Source organism: Theropithecus gelada, chromosome 6 (genome assembly GCF_003255815.1).
Source record: "Theropithecus gelada isolate Dixy chromosome 6, Tgel_1.0, whole genome shotgun sequence".
Classification (NCBI taxonomy): domain Eukaryota; kingdom Metazoa; phylum Chordata; class Mammalia; order Primates; family Cercopithecidae; genus Theropithecus; species Theropithecus gelada.
In genome coordinates, this window is record NC_037673.1 from 47569984 (window position 1) to 47588965 (window position 18982).

An 18982-nucleotide genomic window follows, 5' to 3' on the forward strand; every position below is an offset into this window, starting at 1 on the left:
TCTTTGTAGGTTCTGGATATTAGCCCTTTGTCAGATGAGTAGATTGCAAAAATTTTCTCCCAATCTGTAGGTTGCCTGTTCACTCTGATGGTAGTTTCTTTTGCTGTGCAGAAGCTCTTTAGTTTAATGAGATCCCATTTGTCAATTTTGGCTTTTGCTGCCGTTGCTTTTGGTGTTTTAGACATGAAGTCTTTGCCCATGCCTATGTCCTGAATGGTACTACCTAGGTTTTCTTCTAGGGTTTTTATGGTCTTAGGTCTAACATTTAAGTCTCTAATCCATCTTGAATTAATTTTCGTATAAAGAGTAAGGAAAGGATTCAGTTTCAGCTTTCTACTTATGGCTAGCCAATTTTCCCAGCACCATTTATTAAATAGGGAATCCTTTCCCCATTTCTTGTTTCTCTCAGGTTTGTCAAAGATCAGATGGCTGTAGATGTGTGGTATTATTTCTGAGGACTCTGTTCTGTTCCATTGGTCTATATCTCTGTTTTTGTACCAGTACCATGCTGTTTTGGTTACTGTAGCCTTGTAGTATAGTTTGAAGTCAGGTAGCGTGATGCCTCCAGCTTTGTTCTTTTGACTTAGGATTGACTTGGCAATGCGGGCTCTTTTTTGGTTCCATATGAACTTTAAAGCAGTTTTTTCCAATTTTGTGAAGAAACTCCTTGGTAGCTTGATGGGGATGGCATTGAATCTATAAATAACCTTGGGCAGTATGGCCATTTTCACGATATTGATTCTTCCTATCCATGAGCATGGTATGTTCTTCCATTTGTTTGTGTCCTCTTTTATTTCACTGAGCAGTGGTTTGTAGTTCTCCTTGAAGAGGTCCTTGACATCCCTTGTAAGTTGGATTCCTAGGTATTTTATTCTCTTTGAAGCAATTGTGAATGGAAGTTCATTCATGATTTGGCTCTCTGTTTGTCTGTTACTGGTGTATAAGAATGCTTGTGATTTTTGCACATTAATTTTGTATCCTGAGACTTTGCTGAAGTTGCTTATCAGCTTAAGGAGATTTTGGGCTGAGACAATGGGGTTTTCTAAATATACAATCATGTCATCTGCAAACAGGGACAATTTGACTTCTTCTTTTCCTAACTGAATACCCCTGATTTCTTTCTCTTGCCTGATTGCCCTAGCCGGAACTTCCAACACTATGTTGAATAGGAGTGGTGAGAGAGGGCATCCCTGTCTTGTGCCAGTTTTCAAAGGGAATTTTTCCAGTTTTTGCCCATTCAGTATGATATTGGCTGTGGGTTTGTCATAAATAGCTCTTATTATTTTGAGGTACGTTCCATCAATACCGAATTTATTGAGCATCTTTAGCATGAAGGGCTGTTGAATTTTGTCAAAAGCCTTTCTGTATCTATTGAGATAATCATGTGGTTCTTGTCTTTGGTTCTGTTTATATGCTGGATTATGTTTGTTGATTTGCATATGTTGAGCCAGCCTTGCATGCCAGGGATGAAGCCCACTTGATCGTGGTGGATAAGCTTTTTGATGTGCTACTGAATCCGGTTTGCCAGTATTTTATTGAGGATTTTTGCATCGATGTTCATCAGGGATATTGGTCTAAAATTCTCTTTTTTTGTTGTGTCTCTGCCAGGCTTTGGTATCAGGATGATGTTTGCCTCATAAAATGAGGTAAGGAGGATTCCCTCTTTTTCTATTGATTGGAATAGTTTCAGAAGGAATGGTACCAGCTCCTCCTTGTACCTCTGGTAGAATTCAGCTGTGAATCCATCTGGTCCTGGACTTTGTTTTGTTGTTAGGCTATTAATTATTGCCTCAATTTCAGAGCCTGCTCTTGGTCTATTCAGGGATTCAAATTCTTCTTGGTTTAGTCTTGGAAGAGTGTAAGTGTCCAGGAAATTATCCATTTCTTCTAGATTTTCTAGTTTATTTGTGTAGAGGTGTTTATCATATTCTCTGATGGTAGTTTGTATTTCTGTGGGGTTGGTGGTGATATCCCCTTTATCATTTTTTATTGCCTCTATTTAATTCTTCTCTCTTTTCTTCTTTATTAGTCTTGCTAGCGGTCTGTCAATTTTGTTGATCTTTTCAAAAAACCAACTCCTGGATTCATTGATTTTTTGAAGGGTTTTTTGTGTCTCTATCTCCTTCAGTTCTCCTCTGATCTTAGTTATTTCTTGCCTTCTGCTAGCTTTTGAATGTGTTTGCTCTTGCTTCTCCAGTTCTTTTAATTGTGATGTTAGAGTGTCAATTTTAGATCTTTCCTGCTTTCTCTTGTGGGCATTTAGTGCTATAAATTTCCCTCTACACACTGCTTTAAATGTGTCCCAGAGATTCTGGTATGTTGTATCTTTGTTCTCATTGGTTTCAAAGAACATCTTTATTTCTGCCTTCATTTCGTTATGTACCTGGTAGTCATTCAGGAGCAGGTTGTTCAGTTTCCATGTAGTTGAGCGGTTTTGATTGAGTTTCTTACTCCTGAGTTCTAGTTTGATTGCACTGTGGTCTGAGAGACAGTTTGTTATAATTTCTGTTCTTGTACATTTGCTGAGGAGTGCTTTACTTCCAATTATGTGGTCAATTTTGGAATAAGTGTGATGTGGTGCTGATAAGAATGTATATTCTGTTGATTTGCGGTGGAGAGTTCTATAGATGTCTATTAGTTCTGCTTGCTGCAGAGGTGAGTTCAATTCCTGGATATCCTTGTTAACTTTCTGTCTCATTGATCTGTCTAATGTTGACAGTGGAGTGTTGAAGTCTCCCATTTTATTGTATGGGAGTCTAAGTCTCTTTGTAAGTCTCTAAGGACTTGCTTTATGAATCTGGGTGCTCCTGTATTGGGTGCATATATATTTAGGAGAGTTAGCTCTTCCTGTTGAATTGATCCCTTTACCATTATGTAATGGCCTTCTTTGTCTCTTTTGATCTTTGATGGTTTAAAGTCTGTTTTATCAGAGCCTAGTATTGCAACCCCTGCTTTTTTTTGTTCTCCATTTGCTTGGTAGATCTTCCTCCATCTCTTTATTTTGAGCCTATGTATGTCTCTGCATGTGAGATGGGTCTCCTGAATACAGCAGACTGATGGGTCTTGACTCTTTATCCAGTTTGCCAGTCTGTGTCTTTTAATTGGAGCATTTAGTCCATTTACATTTAAGGTTAATATTGTTAGGTGTGAACTTGATCCTGTCATTATGATATTAACTGGTTATTTTGCTCGTTAGTTGATGCAGTTTCTTCCTAGCCTCGATGGTCTTTACATTTTGGCTTTTTTTGCAATGGCTGGTACCAGTTGTTCCTTTCCATGTTTAGTGCTTCCTTCAGAGTCTCTTGTAAGGCAGGCCTGGTGGTGACAAAATCTCTAAGCATTTGCTTATCTGTAAAGGATTTTATTTCTCCTTCACTTATGAAACTTAGTTTGGCTGGATATGAAATTCTGGGTTTAAAATTCTTTTCTTTAAGAATGTTGAATATTGGCCCCCACTCTCTGCTGGCTTGTAGAGTTTCTGCCGAGAGATCTGCTGTTAGTCTGATGGGCTTCCCTTTGTGGGTAACCCGACCTTTCTCTCTGGCTGTCCTTAAGGTTTTTTCCTTCATTTCAACTTTGGTGAATCTGGCAATTATGTGTCTTGGAGTTGCTCTTCTCGAGGAGTATCTTTGTGGCGTTTTCTGTATTTCCCGGATTTGAATGTTGGCCTACCCTACTAGGTTGGGGAAGTTCTCCTGGATGATATCCTGAAGAGTGTTTTCCAAGTTGGTTCCATTTTCCCCCTCACTTTCAGGCACCCCAATCAGACGTAGATTTGATCTTTTTACATAATCCCATACTTCTTGCAGGCTTTGTTCATTTCTTTTTCTTCTTTTTTCTTTAGGTTTCTCTTCTCGCTTCATTTCATTCATTTGATCCTCAATCACTGATACTCTTTCTTCCAGTTGATCGAGTCGGTTACTGAAGCTTGTGTATTTGTCACGTATTTCTCGTGTCATGGTTTTCATCTCTGTCAATTCGTTTATGGCCTTCTCTGCATTAATTATTCTAGTTATCAATAATTCCACTCTTTTTTCAAGATTTTTAGTTTCTTTGCGCTGGGTATGTAATTCCTCCTTTAGCTCTGAGAAGTTTGATGGACTGAAGCCTTCTTCTCTCATCTCGTCAAAGTCATTCTCCTTCCAGCTTTGATCCATTGCTGGCGATGAGCTGCGCTCCTTTGCAGGGGGAGATGCACTCTTATTTTTTGAATTTCCATCTTTTCTGCCCTGCTTTTTCCCCATCTTTGTGGTTTTATCTGCCTCTGGTCTTTGATGATGGTGACGTACTGATGGGGTTTTGGTGTAGGTGTCCTTCCTGTTTGATAGTTTTCCTTCTAACAGTCAGGACCCTCAGCTGTAGGTCTGTTGGAGATTGCTTGAGGTCCACTCCAGACCCTGTTTGCCTGGGTATCAGCAGCAGAGGCTGCAGAAGATAGAATATTGCTGAACGGCAAGTGTACCTGTCTGATTCTTACTTTGGAAGCTTCCTCTCAGGGGTGTACTCCACCCTGTGAGGTGTGGGGTGTCAGACTGCCCCTAGTGGGGGATGTCTCCCAGTTAGGCTACTCGGGGGTCAGGGACCCACTTGAGCAGGCAGTCTGTCCCTTCTCAGATCTCAACTTCCGTGTTGGGAGATCCACTGCTCTCTTCAAAGCTGTCAGACAGAGTCGTTTGCGTCTGCAGAGGTTTCTGCTGCTTTGTTGTTGTTGTTGTTGTTGTTGTTTAGCTGTGCCCTGTCCCCAGAGGTGGAGTCTACGGAGACAGGCAGGTTTCCTTGAGCTGCCATGAGCTCCACCAGTTCGAGCTTCCCAGAGGCTTTGTTTACCTACTTAAACCTCAGCAATGGCGGGTGCCCCTCCCCCAGCCTCGATGCTGCCTTGTGGTTAGATTGCAGACTGCTGCGCTAGCAGTGAAGGAGGCTCCGTGGGCATGGGACCCTCCCGGCCAGGTGTGGGATATAATCTCCTGGTATGCCTGTTTGCTTAAAGCACAGTATTGGGGTGGGAGTTACCCGATTTTCCAGGTGTTGTGTGTCTCAGTTCCCCTGGCTAGGAAAAGGGATTCCCTTCCCCCTTGCGCTTCCCAGGTGAGGTGATGCCTTGCCCTGCTTCAGCTCTCGCTGGTCGGGCTGCAGCAGTTGACCAGCACCGATTGTCCGGCACTCCCTAGTGAGATGAACCCAGTACCTCAGTTGAAAATGCAGAAATCTCCTGTCTTCTGTGTCGTTTGGGCTGGGAGTTGGAGACTGGAGCTGTTCCTATTCGGCCATCTTGCTACGACCCCCCACTGATATATATTTTTTAATCTTCCTGCCTGTAAACATACCAGCGTTTTGCCAATGTAAATAAGTTAAAAAAAAAATGTTTTATGTTTTCCTCCCATAAAATTGGCAAAGACGGGAGAAAAAAAAATGTCTTATGATGATGAGAATGTAGAAAAGGTCATGGTGATCAACTGGCTGGTGTAATTATAAGTTGTTGTAGCCATTTAAGACAGTAATTAAACAAGATACATCAAGAATCCCAAATATGGTTATAATGTTTATTTAAGCCAGTGATTCCAGAAGTGATTCTACCAGAAGACTGATACAGATAGATTTTTTTTATCCAGTTGCTGTTTACCAATATTTATACTGTAAAAAAATAAAAAGGAACCAAATATTTTATTATACAATTATGTATAAAATTATAAAATTTTACATTATAAAATTTTATATTATATAAAATCCATAATTTTATAATATAATTTTTTTATATTTTTATATTTTTATATATTTTTTGTAATATATTTTATATTATAAAATTATGTATTGTATTATATAAAATATAATGCAATATGGGAACAGCTGATCATAGAAGAAGTGAAAGAACAGAATCAAAATCTTTATATATTACACTGTATAATTCTTGTATACATGGAAGAGACTGGAATGAGATATAAGCAAAAAGAATTATGTCCATATGGTGATAAGACAGATTATTTTTATGCATTTAAAAATTTCTCACATTTTATATAATGAGCCTTTATTACCTTTTTTACCAGAAAAAGTAGGCATATGTTTTTAGAAAATCATAACATTTTTCATAAAATAAGTTTTAGACACAATTTAGAGTTGATATATAAGTACTGTTTTTACTCTTGATTTTCCTATTTCTATTTTCTTAAAAATATCATTTTAGCTTCCATGCTTTTTTGATAATCTGCCTGTCAGTATATTTGCAACATTTCCCCCAGGATATGAATATTTTTGTATTGACTCCTTCACTAATGGGTAATTTTTTCTCCTAACAACATGCTATAGTTTACTTAACTGTTTCCTTATTATTCTATATTTATTTTCTCAATTTCTGCTCTTACACACATGGCTGTAGGTAAGACTTTGAATATATTTGTTACTATTTTCTTAGGATTAACTTATGTTAGTGAAGTGTGGTTGTAGACAGGGCCTCTTCACACACGGAAACTTTTCTTAAACGTCATTCATCATCCTTCCTCATTGTTCAGTTTAGTGGCTCTTTCTTTTTACATGCCTCACAATGGATATCGGATCTATTTTATTTATTAAATATTTGCCAGTGTTCAGGGTCATTCAAATTACAACAATTGGGCTGTGAGGTTTGTTTTGAAGAGTCCTGTGAACTATAAATGGTTTGACTTTTTAAAAGGGTTGGAGAAAGAAAGAAATAACGAAAAAGAAAGAGAGAGGAAGGAAGGAAGGAAGGAAGGAAGGAAGGAAGGAAGGAGGGAGGGAGGGAGGGAGGGAGGAAGAGAGAGGAAAGAAAGAACGGAAGGAAGGAAAAAAAGAAGGGAAGGTGGGACGGAAGGAAAGTAGGAGAGAGGGAGGAAGAGAGGAATGAAAGAAAAGAAAGAAAGGAAGGAAAGGGAGGAAGAGAGAGGAAGGAAATGGAGGAAGGGAGAGGAAGGAAAGAAAAAGAAAGAAAGAAAGAGAGGAAGGAAGGAGGGAGGGAGGGAAAGAAGGAAGGAAGGAGAAAGAAAGAGATAAAGCGAAAGGAAAGAAGGAAATAAAAGAAAGAAAGAGAAAGAAAGAAGGAAGGAAGGAAAGAAAGAGAAAGAAGAAAGAAAGAAAAGAAAGAAAGAAAGGAAGAAAAGAAAGAAAGAAAGAAAGAAAGAAAGAAAGAAAGAAAGAAAGAAAGAAAGAAAGAAAGAAAGAAAGAAAGAAAGAAAGAAAGAAAGAAAGAGAAAGAGAAAGAAAGAAAGAGAGACAGACAGGAAAGATGGATGCAACAGAGGCTGTATGTGGCCTGAAAATCCTAAAATATTTACTGTCTTCATCTTCACAGAAAATGTTTGCTGTAAAGAGATGAAAGTGTTCATTTGCTTGGCTCTTATTCTTGTCGTACTTTCTGTATACTTTCATATCGAAATTTGCACATAATCTTATCCTTTAATGTTTATCATGTAGTACAGACATTATTGATGCTTTGCCGGTTTTAAAAAATTAATTCCTATGTAAATATTTATTCATTTATTTATGTAACCTATAAAAATATTACCATGAATAAAAAGTGCAATTTCCTTAAAAATGAAAATGTGCCCTCTCTCTCTCTCTATATATATATATATACACACACACATACACGCACATAGATATATATGCATTTATTTAGTTTTTGAGATGGAGTTTTGCTCTTGTTGCCCAGGCTGGAGTGCAATGGCACGATCTTGGTTCACTGCAACCTCCACCTCCTGGGTTCAAGCAATTCTCCTTCTTCAGTCTCCCAAGTAGCTGGGACTACAGGCATTTGCCACCACACCCAGCTAATTTTGTATTTTTAGTGGAGATAGGGTTTCACCATGTTGGTCAGGCTGGTCTCAAACTCCTGACCTCAAGTGATCCACCCACCTCAGCCTCCCAAAGTGCATGAGCCACTGCGCCCGACCAATGTTGTAATAAATTTTTAAGGAGAGGACAGAGAAAGCACACAGACTACCTTATATTTGGATATGCTGACATTATTTTGATCATAGATATCAAAAAGCAAACAAATCTCCCACTTTCCCTTTCTCGTTAAATTACATAAAACCATTTAATCAGTACAAATTTCTTCTCTGAACCCTACAAAAGGGATTATATTTTATTACTTGAATAGTCGATAGAAATTTTTATTTAGTGCCAGATACTGTGCTTTACACAATTTTTAAAATTTTATTTTTAATTGACACACAATAATTGTACAGATTTGTGGTTTACAATGTGATGTTTCAATACATATATACATTATGTAATGGTTAAATGATGGTGTTTAGCATATCCATCACCACAAACACTGATCTTTTTTTGTGGTGAGAACATCAAGAATCCTTTCTTCTGGTTAATTTGAAATATATATTATACTAGTGTTTGCCATAGTCACTCTACTATGCTATAACTTATTTCTGCTATTGAACTGTGATACTGTACTCATTGACCAATTTCTCCTCTTCATCATCTTTCCCTTTATGCTTCCCAACCTCTGGTAGTCTACTCTGTACTACTATGAGATCAGCTTTTTTTAGATTCTGCAAATGACTTAGATCATGCAGTGTTTGTCTTTCTTTTCCTGGCTTACTTTACTTAACACAGTGTCCCCCAGGTTCATCCATGTTGCTGCAAATGACAGGATTTCCTTCATTTTTATGGCTGAGCAGTATTTTATTGTGTATATGTACCACATTTCATTATCCATTCATCTAATAATGGACACTTAGGTTAATTCTGCATCTTGGCTGTTGTGAATAGTGCTGCAGTATACATGGGGGCACAGGTGTCTCTTGGACAGACTGATTTCATTTCCTTTGGTTAATTGCCCAATAGTGGAACTGTTGGGTCACGTGGTAGTTCTATTTTTAATGTTTTGAGGAAACTTCATACTGTTTTCCATAATGGCTATACCAATTTACATTTCCACCAGCAATGCAAAAGGATTCTCTTTTCTCCACATCCACATCAGCATTTGTTATATGTTTTATCTTTTTGCTAACAGCCATTCTAATTGGAGCGAAGTGATATCTCACTGTGGTTTTGATTTGCATTGCCCTGATGATCAGTGATGTTGCACATTTTTTCATGTACCCGTTGGCCATTTGTATGTCTTTTGAGAAATGCGCATTCAGATCTTTTGCCTTTTATTTTTATTTTTGAGACAGAGTCTCACTCTGTCACCCAGGCTGGAGTGCAGTAGTGTGATCTTGGCTCACTGCAACCTCTGCCTACTGGGTTCAAGCGATTCTCATGCCTTAGCCTCCTGAGTAGCTGGGACTACAGGTGCGTGCCACCACACCTGGCTAATTTTTTTGAATTTTTATTAGAGATGGAGTTTCGCCATGTTGGCTGGGCTGGTCTCGAACTCCTGACCTCAGTAGACCTGCCCTGCCTGGCCTCCCAAAATGCTGGGATTACAGGCATGAGCCACCACACCTGGCCTTTGCCCCTTTTAAGATCAGATTATTAGTTTGTTTGTCTTTGTTCTTGAACTGTTTGAGTTCCTTATATATTATTGATATAAACCCCTCATGAGATGCATAGCTTGCAGATATATTTTCGCCCATTCTGTAGGTTGTCTCTTCACTGTGTTGTTTCCTTTTTAGTTTGATGTAATCCCATTTGTCCATTTTTGCTTTTGTTATTAGTGCTTTTGAATTCTTATTCAAGAAATCCATGGCCAGACAAATGCCATGAAGCATTTTCCCTGTGTTTTCTTCCAGTAATTTTATATTTTTGGGTCTTACATTTAAATCTTTAATCCACTTTAAGTTGATTTTTGTATATGAAGATAGGGGTCTAGTTTCATTGTTTTGCTTGTGCATGGACAGTTTTCCCAGCACCATTTATTGAAGATACTGCCCTTTCCTCAAGGTGTGTTCTTGGAGCCTTTGTTGAAAATCAGTTGGTTTTAAGTGTATGGATGTATTTCTGTGTTCTCTATTCTGTTTCATTGGTCTACATGTCTATTTTTACACTGGTCCCATGCTGTTTTGGTTACTATAGCTTTGTAAGGTATTGTGATGTCTCCAGCTTTGTTCTTTTTGCTCAGTGCCTTGGCTATTTGGGGTCTTTTGTGCTTTCATGTGAATTTTAGGATTTTTTTTATATTCCTGTAAAGGATGTCATTGATATTTTGACAGGGATTGCATTGAATCTGTAGGTTGCTTTGGCTAGAGTATGGATGTTTTAATAATATTCTTCTATCCGTAAACAAGCAATTATCTTTGCATTTTTTGTGTCCTGTTGAATTTATTTCATTAATGTTTTATATTTTTTATTGTAGAAATCTTTCACCTCCTTGGTTTAATTTATTCCTATATATTTTATTTTTCATAGCTGTTGTAAATAAGATTTGTTTTTTCATTTATTTTTCAGATAGTTCATTTGTGGTCTACAGAAACACTACTGATTTTTTTGTGTGTTGATTTTGTATCCTGCAATTTTACTAGATTTGTTTATTAGTTTTACAGTTTTTTTGGTGGAGTCTTTAGAGTTTTATATATATATGATCATGTCATCCACAAACAGGAACAATTTGGTGTCCTCTTTTTTAATTGGATATCCTTTATTTCTTTCTCTTGCCGGATTGGTCTGGCTAGGACATCCAGTACTGGGTTGAATAAGATTGGTGAAGATGGGCATCCTTGTCTTGGTCCATATTTTAGAGGAAAAGCATTGAGTTTTTCCTTATTCAATGTGATGTCAGCTGTAGGTTTGTAAATTTGGCCTCTATTGTGTTATATTCCTTCTATAGCTAATTTGTTGAGAGTTTTCATCATGAAGTGATGTTGAATTTTATCAAATGCCTTTTGTCTGTTGAAATGATCATAATATTTTCTTCATGATTCCGTTAATGTGATGTATCATGTTTATTGATTTGCATATGTTGAATCATATTGCACTCTCTAGGATGAATCCTACTTGCTCATGGCGTATGGTTTTTTTAATGTGCTATTGAATTCAGTTTGCTAGGATTTTGTTGAGGATTTTTGCATCTGTATTCTTCAGGAATATTGGCTTGTAGTTTTCTTTTGTTGTTGTTTCGTTGTATGGTTTTGGTATCAGGGTAGTGCTGGCCTCATAAAACAAGTTTGGAAGAATTCCTTCGTCTTCAAATTTTTAGAATAGTTTGAAAATAGTTTGCAAAGCACAGATGTTATGATGCTTTGATGGTTTTTAAAAAGGGATACCTATGCAAATCATTTTTATCCCTTTCTTTATGTAATATTTAAAGATATTAACCATGAAAGAATAAGAGTATAATTTCATAAAAGTTGAAAATGTGCTCAATGTTTTAATGTATTTTTAAAGGAGAGAATGGAGAAAGCACAGAGGCTACTTTATATTCTAATATGCTTTGGTTTTTGGTCATTTATATTAGAAAGCAAAAAGATCCCCTAGATTCCTTTATTCATTAAGTCACATAAAATTATTCAGTCATTAAAAGTTTCTTCTCTGAACTCTATAAAGTGCCACAATTATGTGTTATAATTCTATTACTTGAATACATAATAGACATAAATTTTTAGTGAGTACTTAACTATATGCCAGATACCATACTTTACACAGTTTTAGAGTTGGACATATATTCAATTCCCGACTTCCCCACTAACTTATTTTTCATTTGGCAACTTTTTTCACATCTTTAAATCTTAATTTTCTCATCGGCAAAATGAATGTCATAATATTATCCACCTCACAAGGCTGTGATGAAGACCTAATGAGATCATCCATTAGTGCTTGACCTGGTTTTGAACACAAAGTACTAGTTTCTTGAATAGTAACTAAAATACATGTATTCAAGTCTCAGCTCTGCTATAGAGTGATGATGGATAAGTTACTTTAGTACTCTGGGCCTCAATTTATGCATCTATAAAGTGGAGATGGCAGTAGGGCCTTAGGTGTTTTGTGAGTACTGTATTAAAGTATCACATGTATGTAAGATCTTTAGAACAATTTCTGGCACATCAATGCTGAATAAATATTGGTCATTAACTTTCATCATTTAGGTTATTTCTGTGGTTTTTATCTCTCACTATGTATAGCATTTGTAACTTCAAAGTTTTATAAGAATATAAAAAATACAGACATGTATATATGGAGAATATTAAAACTTGTTTTTATATTCTTTCATTTGCTTAAGAAGTATGCTGGTTCATGGCAGTACCTGCACTGTAAAAAAGTTGGTCTTCATAATTCCTTCCTGTAGAATACACTACAGTTACTTTTTTTTTTTAAATATCAGACTCTTAGAGCTGCCCATCAAAACACTGACATTTAAGTGGCAGAACACTTAGATTGGCTTCTAAACCACTGATGCCTAACTAGAAGGAAAAATTATGGGCGCATTATTGTGTGTCTTCCCCACACTCCTTCCTCATGTCATAAACTCCTTTCTTGTCTTCAGAAGCAGCTCCTTATCCTCAGAGAGTGTAGTGAAAACAAAGCAGTCATATGGGAAGATTGACTAATTTGCCACAGAAAACGGAATATTTAAAACTATGAACCAAACAACTCTTAATTTTATGTATGCATGTGCATGTACAAGGCAATAGAAAGATATCTATGTGGTATAAACAGAAAAATGACAGTCCAACTAGATTATTAGTTATTTCATATCTACAGTTAGATGTGAGCTATTTGTCAAAATCAAGGATGAGAATTAGTGATTTAAAATTTTAAATAAAATAACCTAACACACACCATCTTTTAAGAATCATTAAAATGAAAAAAATAATGTTAATTTTTGCTTTCAGGGAATATGGAGCCATTGATGATGTAGATATTGATCTGCATATCGATGTTAGTTTTCTTGATGTAAGTATCAATTTTATGTAATATGAATGATGCATTTAAAATACATTTATTTTATTTTGGGGGAAATTTAATTTTTAGTTGTCTTATAATACTATTAGTTACATATTGACTGTTAAGGTGCTTTGTGAAGAATTGATGTGATTGTCAAAGAAGCAGAGATTTTATAAACATATATATTTGCATTGTTTTTTCTAATGTTATCTGAAATTTATGGGCTTTTATAATACTTTGTTATATTTTAAGTGTTCATTTTTAGTTCTCACACATAGAAGGCCAATATTTTCATGCAACAGTGGGTTTTGAGATAACTTATAGGCCTTCATGTTATATGCATTTTGCGAACACAAATTTTAAAAGTTTGTGTGTGGTTTTTTTTTCATTTTGAACTCTAAAAAATGATTAATTCATCTTTTAAATATATTTGTGCAGGAGGAGATTGCTGTGGCTTGGGAAGTAATTCGAACAGAACCTATAATTGTTCGACTACACTGTTCACTTACGCAGTATTTAAATGGCCCAGGTTAGTTTTATTTCTTTCTTTATTATTTTTAATATTAATTAGCTGTGCACTATGCCTTAAGCAAAATGCGTGTTCATTTGTCAGTTCTGAGCAAAAGTGCTAAATATCTTGATAATGGTATTTAAAGAAGTTTGCATTCTAAGAAAGATGGTTTATTGCCAATATAACTTATGGAAACAGAAACATAACATTTCTTTTTATAGATTTTATTTCTTTATTTCTTTTTATAGATTTTCAGAAACTGACAAGTTTCTGAGACACAAACATTTAAAAAATGCAAAGGAGTAGTTTTCATGTAGTAGAAACTCAGTAAATATATATATTTTGGGTTTTCCTTAGATATAATTATTTCTCTCTCTGATTCTGAGATTTAATTTTAATGCAATATATTTCTGTCTTTGAAAATGGAGATTATAATAGTGTATTTGTTTGCTGAATCTTTGAGGGACAATGTTGCTATTATATTTCAACTCATAGCTGTTTACAACAAAGGACCCTATCATAAGTCTTGCCAAAATTTACTTGGTAAAATGTTTTTTCCTACCTTCTACCACACACACACACACACACACACACACACACACACACGCATGCATGCACACACACACAATTGTATCTACTTACATTGTTCCAGTTATCTACTGCTACATTAAAAAAGAAATCCCAAAACTTAGTGGCTTAAAAAAACTTACCTCTCACTATTCTTTGGGCACTTCTTGCTTGCAGTCTCCCATGATTTGCAGTCGTATGTGGGTGGGGCTGGGACCGAATCAAGGCCTCAATGAGTTGGATACACACGATGTTGGACGTCCAAATGGCTAGCAGTTGATGCAGGTGTCATCTCAGGACTCAGTTGAGGCTTTTGGCTAGAGTACCTGTCTGACACATAGCTTCTTCATGTGGTTTGGGTTTCTTATACCATGGGGACTGGGATGCAAATGCAAGTGTTGCAAGAGACAGGATGTAGAAGCAACCGGGAAAAGACATAGTGAGTCTTTGATTGTATTCTGTTGATCACAGCAGTTGAAGAGCCCACCCAGAATCAAGGGACAGGAACATAGACAGCACCTTGTGAAATCATGGGCATCTTTAATCTGCCACACAAGTTACTATGATGTCTGCATGTTTTTCCTTTAGGCATATCAGGGAATATACATCTACTGTTTGTTGTCACATAGGAAACATACTTGTTCTTTCAGATTTATAAAATACAGGAAAAATCTTTCATTTTTAAAGTTAGTCACTTGTTTTCTGTCTTTGCATAATACATTCTATTCAAATTAATCAATGCATAATATAAATTACATATTCTAACTGATTTAATGCTGGACAAGAAAAAATAAGTGTTTAAAATATTTTTATTCTGATAATTTCAGATATATAAATATGTAAAGAAAAGTAATTTCTCATAATTCTTGTAATAAGAAAGCTAAATGGCTTGGTGTTGTTTCTGTTTTCTATGTGTATATGATTTATTTTTATAAAGTTGACAAAGAATTTTATAAATAGCTGTGCACCTTGATGTTAAGTCATGAGACTGTCCTCAAGTCATTAAATCCGCCATAAGGGAATGATTTGTAATATATGAAGAATATTTCAGTGCATAGTTGTATGTGTTCTTGTTCCTTCCCCACATATTCAGCCATATGGCTAACTTTTTTCTTATTTTAGTGATTTGAAATGTCATTTGATTTTATTTTAATGGTGATTAAAAGAAAAGGAAATCCTTATGTCTGAACTTTATTTAGGGTTAGGAATGAAATTGGGCTGGTTAATCTCTACTCACCCAAACCCCATCTGTGTGAGATGATACTGAAGCAAGCTTTTATGTAATCTTACCTCTGATACTTATTTTTTGATATAATCTTGAATGTAAGGGAGATATTTTCCTTCGCAATATCTCTTTAAAGATTTTTTACATTTGCATGGTCTTGTAAATATTTTAACACTCATTTTAACTCATGGTTAGATTATTTTAATGTTCAGTACAATTCCTTTAGTGTCACAACTCTTCTGCTCTTTCTTTCATCTATATTGGTTGATTTATATATTTAACAATTTGGAAACCAAGGAAACCTGAGGATTATGTTTTCTTTTTTCATACCTGAGAATGACTTTCTGTTTTGTGAATGAGACAAACTTGTCCAAGTAAAATTAGCGAGGTCATGATAGTTCTCCTCCTACAAAAAGCAAAAATGCTTTAGAAACTTCTCATTTTGTGCCTGAAGTATTTTAACTCTTTTTATTTGCAAGAAGTCCGTTTTGATTTGTTTGTGTTTTGTTGTGTACTTTTTGGACTGCTTTTCTTCTTCTCCTTGATACTAGTTTTTCTGTATTTATTTTTGCATGGTGTACCTGACTGAGTCTTAATTCACCTCAAGTGCATTTTATGTAATTATTTATTATTCCTTCTTTACCTGATAATCCCAATATCCTGATTGGATCTAACTCTTTTGTCCTCCATGTTTTTCATTTCTCTAATTCTTTCATCCTTCATATCTGAAAACTTTATATGTTTTTTCCAATCTGTCTTCTGCTCCACTGAGTGAATTGTTTTCATGATTTCATCTTAAATTTAATGTTCCCATTGTATTTTTAATTTGGCCATATTCTTTACTGATTCCATATTATTCCTCCTTTATCACCAGTCGCTTTCATTTTATTTGTTTAGTGTCATTTTGAGTTTTGTTGTGAACATCAATCAGTAATTGTCAAAGGTTTATCATTTTATTCCTATAGATGGAGTTTTGTTTTCCTCAATATTATATACAAGCAAGAGTTGAAATGTTCTTCTTTTGGAAATTAGTGTGATGTGTGAACAATTTCTTCCATTAATAAGAGGAAAGAAAGAGAATTCCATACTGACCCTACTTTGGGGCTGGCAGCCCTGAGATCTGCCCGCTGGAGGGGAGGGCTGTGAGCTCTGCTAGTACCCTACCCTGTTCCCCTGGGTCCCCTTTCCCAGCTCTTGCTCCCATCCCCATTTCTGCACCCTTGGCTGCTAACAACTCTACTTGAGACCCTCAGTAGCTTGTCCTTGGACATACAAGCTTTCTCTTTCCTGGGGAGTGCAGGTAAGTACTTGGCAGTTTTTTTATCTTCCCTTCACTCTTGTGAGGTGTCACTAGTGTGAGGGTACAGTGGCCTAGCTACTCTGTTTCAAGTCTGTACAAAGATGGGGTGGAAACTAGAACTTTCCCTGGATTTGTACCCTTGCTTGGCTTTTTCTTTTCCTATCTAGCCCCTTCTCGCTTGTTCTTATTGTTTCCTCCTGAGAACAATTCCGAGTACATTATTTGTCCCTTGTCTGCACTCAAGGTCTGCTTCTGAGAGAACTAAGGATGATGGGTCCAGGGTCACGAAAAAGGTAACATCTGCAGAGGGAGGAAGCCCTGCTAGACCAATCTAGAGTGTCTTCTCTGCCTTAGGGTTCATTTGCTCCCTGTTCTGAGAGGTGTCAGCGGTGGTTGACTTTTTTATAGCATCTGTCTCTTTCATAGAATGGAGAGTTTTGCATCCATCCTGTAGGGCCCCTTAGGATTGGTTCCATCTGCTCTGTGCAAAATTTGCTGGGCATTTCTCACATGGGGATGGCATTACTCCAAGTTTCTGGTCTTTTTTACTGGTTTTCTCCTATTTCTATTAGGCACTGGTTATGACTGTGTTTGTGCAAAAGTATTCACTCACATTACCATCTTACTAGTAAACTCCCCAAGATATTTTTTTCTTATTGAAAATTTGAGGAAAATATGATTGAAACTGTGCAGTAATATATAATATATGGATAGAACTGGAGACAGTGTTACTAAAAATGAACTTTTAACTTATTATTCCAGGAGAATAATTAGGTTTTATCCTAACTTATGATTAGGATTATTGCTAGGAAATAAAAAAGTGAGAAAATATTTATGAAGAGTGTTTGTGCTATGCCCATAATGCCTCTGGCTGTCACAGAATACCATTATTTCAGTTTCCATCTGTAAATAGGTTATCACCTTATTAAGGTTAAGCAGATGAACTTCTCAATTTCAGTATCCCATTTTACGGTGTGTTGCCTGAGACCTCTCCCAATATCTGATACTACATCTGTTAGAATCCAATCAGAAAACAAACCACTCTAGTATCTCAGGTAAAAAAATTAAACCTAAAGAGTTAGTTAAACCAGTGGCTAAAAAGTTGGGAAGAAAAGCAGGATGGTGAAGCTCATCAGAGAGTGGTAGGAGGAGACCACTAAGGAAGATGACAGCAAGAGATCACTACAGTCCCTTGGGGCTGGGGTGACACTGGAAAAGGGATGGTATGCAACAGAATCCAAATATCAGGGAAATCTTACAGGTTCTAGAACCATGTCAGGAGTTGCTCTGTAGGAGTTATGGCCACAGAAATAGGACATGTCTGGTAAAGAGCTGCAACCATGGAGAAGATAATGACAACTGCTAAAAAATGCCCACACAAGACAGGAGAGGAGAAGGAAAGAGAGATGAGGGAATAGGAGGGAAAAGAGAGAAGAGAGAAGGGGAGAGGGAGAAGGGAGATGGGGTAAAAGGGAGGAGAGAAAAAGAAAGGAAATAGTACCTTGATTCTCTTTCTCTGTCTCTTCCTCAAGTCCAGAGCTTCCATTAGTCAAACCTAACCAGAAGGTAGTTGGCAAGGGACCACGGAAATGCAGCCTAAAGGTGGAAGAATGAGGAATGGACTTGAGAGCAAACAAAACACAATGGCCTATGTGTATATCCTTGTCAAATGCATAATGCTGTTAGACATTTTTAAATTTACATAAATGCTATTGTGCTATAGATTTTATTCTCTTAACCACTTAGCAACAGAATTGCTGGCCCTGTTGCTCTATGTACACTAATATATACTATAGTATAGATCCACTACAATTTACATATTTACTTTCTTAGTGATGGCCACCTACATTATGGTCAGATCCCTGATGCCATAATCAGTGCTGCAAAGAGTGTCCTTAAATAACTTATTTTATGGACTTTATGACAGTTAACTTATGAACAGTGGAATTTTTATGGGTTGGTCTAATCTGAGCTGAGAGCACATACTCATTATCATTTCAATTGCGCATCTCTACTTACTCATCAGAATTTCTCCAAATATCTGTTAACCATATAGAATTTTCCTTCTCTATGTTGCTTTGTCAAACCTTTATTTTTCTAATGTGTTTCCTGTCTTTGAATTTTATTATTGTTTATCTTACAGATCCCTTTAGTATGTTAGCTGTTGATAACTAGTGGCTTCAATTCATGCAAAAGTCTTTTACAATGATATTTATGAAAAGTTGGTATTTGACATTTTTTATGAAAACTTTTTGAAATAACAAAATTCAGTGATTTAAAAATTCAGTGATTTAAAAAGAGTGTTTCCAATGTGTCTTTGGAAGGTATCAGCATTTATAGTAAAATGGACTTACAAGAAATGTATGGCTAATTCAAGATCTAGACTGACCTACTTAACAGTTCTTTTTGAAAAGGATTTATTCCTACATTTTGGAAATGTATAAATAACAGTTATTTAAACATCAAGATTTGGCTACAGCTAATCTGACAATATATCTGTGAGAGAACGGGAATGATATGAATTGAAGACATCTACCTCCTTATCCACTTTGAAACTAAAGATAAGGATTATTTGTATTATATA

General features: G+C 36.2%; 1 protein-coding gene across 3 annotated transcripts in view; it reads left to right on the top strand.

The window, feature by feature from the left end:
• PARP8 (poly(ADP-ribose) polymerase family member 8) overlaps nucleotides 1-18982 on the top strand; it is a 187170-nt gene that overhangs the window by 106893 nt on the left and 61295 nt on the right. For all 3 annotated transcript variants that reach the window (XM_025387602.1, XM_025387604.1, XM_025387603.1), the window contains 2 exons: nucleotides 12744-12804; nucleotides 13234-13324. In XM_025387602.1, coding sequence (XP_025243387.1) covers nucleotides 12744-12804; nucleotides 13234-13324 — 152 coding nt within the window. The remainder of the gene's footprint in view (nucleotides 1-12743; nucleotides 12805-13233; nucleotides 13325-18982) is intronic.